Source organism: Neomonachus schauinslandi, chromosome 2 (genome assembly GCF_002201575.2).
Source record: "Neomonachus schauinslandi chromosome 2, ASM220157v2, whole genome shotgun sequence".
NCBI lineage: Eukaryota > Metazoa > Chordata > Mammalia > Carnivora > Phocidae > Neomonachus > Neomonachus schauinslandi.
Window position 1 is genome coordinate 28,298,441 of NC_058404.1, and position 8,053 is coordinate 28,306,493.

At 42.6% G+C, this 8,053-nt stretch overlaps 1 protein-coding gene across 1 annotated transcript in view; it reads left to right on the forward strand.

Moving 5' to 3' along the window:
- Positions 1-7,691, forward strand: part of UBXN8 (UBX domain protein 8) — a 29,636-nt gene extending 21,945 nt beyond the window's left edge. The window contains 4 exon segments of the mRNA XM_021694219.1: positions 34-75; positions 2,371-2,445; positions 6,982-7,071; positions 7,073-7,691. Of these exon segments, the coding sequence (XP_021549894.1) occupies positions 34-75; positions 2,371-2,445; positions 6,982-7,071; positions 7,073-7,150 (285 nt within the window). The 3' untranslated portion in view covers positions 7,151-7,691.
- The last annotated feature ends 362 nt before the right edge of the window (positions 7,692-8,053 follow it).

Here is an 8,053-nt window from a genome sequence, read left to right on the forward strand (position 1 = left end):
ACCTTCCTCTTACAAATCCTCATTTATCTTTAGGTTCTTAGTCTCCCTGAAGAACCTCCTGAAACAGCTGAAGAAGTAAGCTTATTTTTTTCCTTTGGAAATTAAATGTATTTTCTGTTTTCTTTAACATCAAGTGAGTACATCTTCTCTTGGTTTGGGTTTAGAAAGAGAAGAGAGCACTGTAATTAGGTCTGTTTTGAATGTGGTGTAATCTCAAACCCCTTAGCTCTAGTCCTGTTTTGGAGCTAGCTCTCTGTCCCCTGAGGTGGGCAGGGGGGAGGATGTTTAGAGCCCTCCCACTTCATCGGACAGAGAAACGATTACGTGGGCTTTTCCAAACTTGAGGTCAGCAAAGGAGTTAGTTATTTTTTTAAAGATTTTATTTATTTATTTGACAGAGAGAGTGAGAGCGCATGAGCACAGTAGGCAGGCAGAGGGAGAAGGAGAAGCAGGCTTCCTGCTGACCAAGGAGCCCGATGCGGGGCTCGATCCCAGCACCCCGAGATCACAGCCTGAGCCGAAGGCAGGTGCTTAACCGACTGAGCCACCCAGGCGCCCCAGGAACTACTTATGAAAACAGAATCAGTATAGGCAGATGACTTCAAATTGTAGTTTTCCTCCTAAAATAGAGGAGCTGAAGAATGCAGCTACTGTGTAGATGTTTGAGTTGAAAGATGGTTTGGGGTTTTGGGGTGCGGGGTCCGACAGAACCTCCACTCCGTGCTGAGCTGCCCTCTGCCCGGCTGCGCGTCTTTAAAGCCCTGAAGTCCTTCAGGCAAAGGAAAGCCCTGATGCTTTTCCCCGTCTAGGGCTCAGCAACTGTTAGACTCCTTGAAAACCGGTTTTGAGGCCGCCAGGATAGCCCCTGGCAGGGTCTCATTTGTATCAACACATTCGCAAACATTTCAGTTGAGGACGTAGGATGTCTGAGGAAAATCCAAAAGTCACAGAGACAATGAAGGGTGCAATCCTGACAGGGAACCTCCAGGAGAAACACAAAAAAAGAAAAACAACTTCTAATTCCTTTCTGTTATACCCAACAAATTCAAGTCTGTGATAATGTCCATCCTGACCCCCACACCCCACATTCTCACTTCTCATCAAGCGCGGGGTTGGTATCCACGACAACCGTTTATCATACAGAAGTAATTAAATATAGCTCTGGTTTGACAGGGAACACCTTTTATGAATTTACTCTGGCTTCAAAACACATGACCTCATTGCTACAGGACAGACTGGGTAGAGCTTTCACTCTGTATGTATGTGTATGTGGTAGCTGTGATTATGATAAGGAGCCATGAGAAAATTCTCGTTCCAGCCAAAGCCTGCTTGCCTGTCGGAGCGGACGAATAGATGAGCCAACTAATGACTCCGTGCATTTCTGATAGGAGAGGGAGGGACTCCATGCATAATTAATGCAATTCTTACATAAGCAGTACACTTTGATTCTTCTAGTGCCTGTTACGTATTTAGTATTACAACCATCCATAGAGTTCTAAATAACACGGTAAGAATTTAAAAATGAGAGGAGGGGCGCCTGGGTGGTTTAGTCGGTTAAGCGTCTGCCTTCGGCTCAGGTCATGATCCCAGGGTCCCAGGATCCAGCACCAGTTTGGGCTCTCTGCTCAGCGGGGAGTCTGCTTCTCCTTCTCTCGCTCCCCCTTGCTCGTACTCGTTTTCTCTTGCCCTCTCGCAAAAATAAATAAAACATTTTTTAAAAGGGTTTCCTGACAGTTATTATTTAATAAACATCAGAAAAGAATTACTTCCTCCTCTTCTTTGTTTTTTGAATGTCTTTTAATATTAACTAGCAGTTTCCAAGCTCTTGGAAAGAGCTTAGAAAGAGCTATGTAACTGTTTAATCAGGGAGAAATGATGGGGAAACCCAATACATAAAGCAGATGGAGCAGGAGCTCTATCCCAGCAGCTAGGACCAACTCCTCTGGGCACGGCCTACAAGGACGGAGTAAGTTGGGAAACTTTGTTTCCTTCCAATCCAGTGTTTTTCTCCTCCGTAGACTCTGAGGTGGCACTGGATCTTCTTGGTTTGGTAGATGAATTTTGAAGCCCACATGCAACCTTGATATTATCTGGAAAGACAGAAGTATCGAGTTTCTGGTGTCCTCTCCGGAAGGCTCGGTCATTGATCCCCTCGATCAATAGGAAGATGTTCTTCCATTTCAGAAGGCATTTTTATATTTAGAGTGACTTTTATCTAGACCTTTATGTGGGCCTACTACTCTCAGAGCTAAACGCCTACAAAACCCCACACTAGCTGTGTAGAATTACAGAAGTTTCACAGGAGTAGCAATTTTGAAATTGCAAAGAGCAGCAGATTGGAATTCTTACTTGAACGTTTTTATTCCTCAGATAGTTACTGTTGCTCTCCGATGTCCAAGTGGGAGTGTCCTGAGGAGAAGATTTCTTAAGTCTTGCAGTTCACGGGTGAGGAAATTTGTGTTCTGAGAAATAATTTTTGTTGAATTTGACAATCATTTACTCCCATGCCGTGGGAGAGGTATTACCACTTTCTTGTCTGGGTCCCCCTTCAGGGGTGGGAAGGGGCATTTATATGTACTCGGTGTTGCAGAAATTTGGATAATTAGGCATGCTGGATGTTTTTGAACTGTGATTTCTGCTTTTTTTTTTTCCCCACTTTTTTTCCTATTTTTTATTTGTTGTTTTTTTATTAATTACATTTTCACAGCTTGGTAGATACGATGCTCTCAAATCCCTAGGAATCAGCCAGTATTAACTTTGTTCCCATTATCCTTGATGGGTTATTAACTTAAGCCCTATTGCTTATATGTAATTTTCAGATCATTCTTTAGGATTTATTTCCTTTTGTTCTAATAGATTTTTTTTTTTCTCTCAAAAACAGTCCTGTGTTCATTAGCAATAACTTGGAAAACAGAAAAGTAGAAAGAAAAAAGACTTGATCTGCAGTGTGACACCAAGGCCAACTGCTAATATTTTGGTGTATTTCTACTTTAAAGCACACTTAATTATGCATTGTATTAGAAATATATCTATTTTTTTAAGATTTTATTTATTTGACAGAGAGAGAGCAAGCACAAGTAGTGGGGAGCAGCAGGGAGAGGGAGAAGCAGGCTCCTCGCAGAGCAGGGAGCCCGATGCGGGGCTCGATCCCAGGACCCTGGGATCATGACCTGAGTGGAAGGTGGACGCTTAACGACTGAGCCACCCAGGCGCCCCTAGAAATATATCTAAATAGTTTTCTGTCCTGTTTCTTGCATATAACCTTCTATGGCTAGCATGCTATGAACTATAATGGAAAATACTGATGGATTTGACTACATAGAAATGTAAAATTCTATTAAAAAGTTCAGGGGCACCTGGGTGACTCAGTCTGTTAAGCATCTGCCTTCGGCTCATGTCATGATCTCAGGGTCCTGGGATCAAGCCCTGCATCGGGCTCCCTGCTCCACGGGAAGCCTGCTTCTCCCTCTCCCTCCGCCCCTCCCCACCTCTTATGATCTCTCTTTCTCTCTCAAGTAAATAAATAAAATCTTATTAAAAAAAGAAAAAAAAGGGCGCCTGGGTGGCTCAGATGGTTAAGCGTCTGCCTTCGGCTCAGGTCATGATCCCAGAGTCCTTCGGATCGAGTCCCGCATCGGGCTCCCTGCTCAGCGGGGAGTCTGCTTGTCCCTCTGCCTGCCACTCCCCTTGCTTGTGCACACACTTTCTCTCTATGACAAATAAATAAATAAATAATCTTTAAAAAATAAAATACAGAGGGGCACGTGGGTGGCTCAGTTGGCTAAGCATCCGACTCTTGATTGCAGCTCAGGTCATAAGATGCGATCTCAGGGTCATGAGATTGAGCCCCGAGTTGGGCTCCTCACTGAGTGTGGAGCCTGCTTGGGATTCTCTCTCACCCTCTCCCTCTACCACCCCCTTGCCCATGCTCTCTCTAAAAAAGTAAACTGACTCTCTTAAGCCTTTTTTTAATCTTTTTTTTTTTTTTAATTTATTTTTCAACAGAGAGAGAGACAGTGAGACAGGGAACACAAGCAGGGCGAGTGGGAGAGGAGAAGCAGGCTTCCTGCTGAACAGGGAGCCCGATGTGGGGCTCGATCCCAGGACCCTGGGATCATTACCTGAGTGGAAGGCAGATGCTTAACGACTGAGCCACCCAGGTGCCCTCTCTTAAGCCTTTAAAGATGATCTTATTACAGACCCCAGAGGCCTGCATGAGATTATAAGGAAAAGATTTCGGGGCAGGTCACCACTCAGTGAAAGTCAAGCTTCCATATAACTGTAAAGCATCAGATTCTGATGGCTGGGATGCATTAACTGTAAAATGTATTCTTACATAGTTGACCAAATTGAACTACTGATGGTTTTTATTTAGTTTTGGTATGGTTCATTGAGTTGTTTCAGAAAATATGAGTGACCATTTTCAACAGTTCAAGTATTTTAGTTTAATGAATAATGGTATCATCAGCAAAGATGAGGATATTTGACTTCTTTGATTTGTACTTGGATGACATGCAGGCAGTTTACTAGTGTTCCATATCGTTCAAGGAAATGGAAATGAGCATGAATGGAAACAGGCAACAATACAGCTCTGTTTTACATTGTTTCAGATCCTAAGACTTCATCTGCACAGTCCTCCTGAAACAGTGATAGTATGAAACCAGCATATATACCTACCAATTTACGGTTAAGTAGACAGTGTGTTCTCTAGGTGGTCCCTCTTTATAAAGTCCCAAAAAGCTGATGAGCAATCTGCAGAAAATTTTTCACACAGATCAAAAAACCTTACCTGCTTCTTATATAAAGGATGGGATTGAGAGACCTAGTCCTGCAATTGTTTGAAAGTAAAACTAACACAGGGATGCCTGGGTGGCTCAGTTGGTTAAGCAACTGACTGCCTTCAGCTCAGGTCATAAATCCTGGAGTCCCAGGATCGAGTCCTGCTTGGGGGGGGGGGTCCCTGCTTAGCAGGGAGTCTGCTTCTCCCTCTGACTTTCCCCCTCTCATGCTCTCTCTCATTCTCTCTCTCACAAATAAATAAATAAAATCTTTTTTTTTTTAAAGATTTTATTTATTTATTTGACAGAGAGAGAGAGAGCGAGAGCAGGAACACAAGCAGGGGGAATGGGAGAGGGAGAAGCAGGCTTCTTGCCGAGCAGGGAGCCTGATGTGGGACTCGATCCCAGGACCCTGGGATAATGACCTGAGCCGAAGGCAGACGTTTAACGACTGAGCCACCCAGGCGCCCAAATAAATAAAATCTTTAAAAAAAGATGTTTGGCCTTAATAGAATCAAAGAAGTGCAAATTAAAATGGGACAGAATTTTCTACCTCTCAGGTTGTCAAAGATTAAAAAGAAGAACACGCAGTTTTGACCAGTGTGTGGAGAAAACAGTGATTCTCATTAATTGTTCCTGTGAATATAAATTGGGCCACTGTTCCTATGGGATAATTTACTCATATTATCTTTTTTTTAAGACTTTATTTAGAGAGAAAGAGGGGGGAGGGAGCGCAGAGGGAGAGGCAGAAGTGGGCTCCCCACTGAGCAGGGAGCCCCATGTGGGGCTCGATCCCAGGACCCTGGAATCATGACCTGAGCCGAAGGCCGATGCTTAACCAGCTGAGCCACCCAGGCGCCCCTCGTATAATCTTTAACATAAGCAATAGCAGGGAGGACCATAGGGGAAGGGAGGGAAATCTGAAGGGGGAGAAATCAGAGAGGGAGATGAACCATGAGAGACTATGGACCCCGGAAAACAAAGGGGGGGTTGCAGAGGTGGGGGGGGGGGGGGGGACGGGGTATCAGGGTGATGGGTATTAAGGAGGGCACATGTTATGATGAGCACTGGGTGTTATACTCAACTAATGAATCACTGAACACTACATCAGAAACTAATGTACTACTATACAGTGGCTAACTGAACATAATAAAATAATAAAATATATCTTTTGGTAATTAATTTCATTGATGAGAATTCTATGGCAATAAGACAAATGATCAAAGGTATAAGTGTTTATGTGGGGATTGCTTGAATTAAGGTGTATCCAAATATTGGAAAATTATGAAGCTTTATGACCTGGATGTGTGTTTATTACATGGAGTATCAGTAGGTTCTTGGATGGTAGTTAGCAGGAGAAGTCAGAGATTATCTATAATTGATACTCCACCTTCCCCCAAGAACATTCTAGTACCCAGCTTTCTTCCTAAAGCAGCAAACAGTCCTTTGGCAGGCATTTTTAGGCAGTAGGAAATGGAAGTTTTGACAATTACTGTGGAAATCTTCATAACAGGAAATGTTCTCAATTTATAGGAATAGCCCATTGGAAATTGGGCTATCATAAGGCAGAGTCACTGGGGCCTGGACATGTCTCTGGTGACAGAGTTCCTGAGTGATTTTGACTAGTGGCTTCGATTTTGATCTAAATAATTTTTTTCCCATATGCTAACCTTTTGTTCATAACTTTTTTTTTTTTTTTTTTTTTTTTAAGATTTTATTTATTATTTATTTGACAGAGAGAGACACAGCGAGAGAGGGAACACAAGCAGGGGGAGTGGGAGAGGGAGAAGCAGGCTCCCCGCAGAGCAGGGAGCCCGATGCGGGACTCGATCCCAGGACTCCGGGATCATGACCTGAGCTGAAGGCAGTCGCTTAACCAACTGAGCCACCCAGGCGCCCTGTTCATAACTTTTTAATTGACTAACCTTTCCATTTCCTAGGGTTGGGGCTTTGCTGTTAAATGCCCCTGCTGTCTGTAGGTGCCTTCAGTCTCTAGGCCTTCTCTGAAATTTCGGAAAGGTATTAAAGGTTATTTGCATCTCACCAATTCTTGGCATGCTGTTTTCCTTGAAACTCTAGAAGGTTCTGTGTCATTACTCATAGGGGCATGATTTAACAGTGAAAGAATTGTAAAATATCATGATGACCTAGAGAGGGATACAACTGTGCCCAGTATCTGATAGCTAAACTTTTTATCTGTTAGGTCTTACTTGATTGGATGATGAAAATCGGGTACCACACATCCCGATACAGCCTTTCTACTTCCTTTCCCAGACGGCCTCTGGAAGTGGAGGGGGGGCTGGTCACTGCAAGACACAGGAATAACTGTGGATACCGTACTCATTGTGGAAGAGAAAGAGCAGAGCAACTAATTAAGAAATGAGAACTACCTGTTCTCCATAAAATCAGTGATGCCATGACCTTACAGAACAATAAAGGATTCAATGAAAATTACGCCATTCCTTGACCGAGCTCAAGGAGGTAAACACTTGAATGTTGATATCCTTGGGAACATATGGACATAAAGGATTAGAAAAGGATTGCTCTCTGCATATAATAGTTTTTGGAATGTGCTGTCTTATAATGTCCCAAATGAAAACTAGATAAAAATGTATACAGTAAGGCACTCAATGGTTTGTATTTTTCCTGGCTGACATCATTTATCACTATGTTGAAAAACAAAGTCATACAACTCTATTTTCTGCCTCTGCAGTCCACCTTGCCACACTGAACATTTCACAGTTCAAATTCTCTAAAATCTTTTAAGTAGGAATGTTTGTTCTGCTTCTAGAAATTAAACTTTAAAGACATTTCAAAGGTCTTTAATGCTTTAAACTTCTTTTTGATATCTGATAAAGGGTTAGTATCCAAAATGTGTAAAGAACTTATAAAACTCAACACCCAAAAAACAAATAATCCAATTTAAAATGGGCAGAAGACATGAACAGACATTTCTCCAAAGAAGACACAGATGGCCAACAGACACATGAAAAGATGTTCAACATCACTGATCATCAGGGAAATGCAAATCGAAACTACAATGAGCTGTTACCTCATACCTATCAGAATGGCTAGAATCAACAACACAAGAAACAACAGGTGTTGGCAAGAAGGTGGAGAAAAAGGAACTCTCTTGCACTGTTGGTGGGAATGCAAACTGCTACAGCCACTATGGAAGACAGTATGTAGGTTGCTCAAAAAGTTAAAAATAGAACTAGCTTATGATCGAGAAATTGCACTACTGGGTATTTGCCCAAAGAATACAAGAACACTAA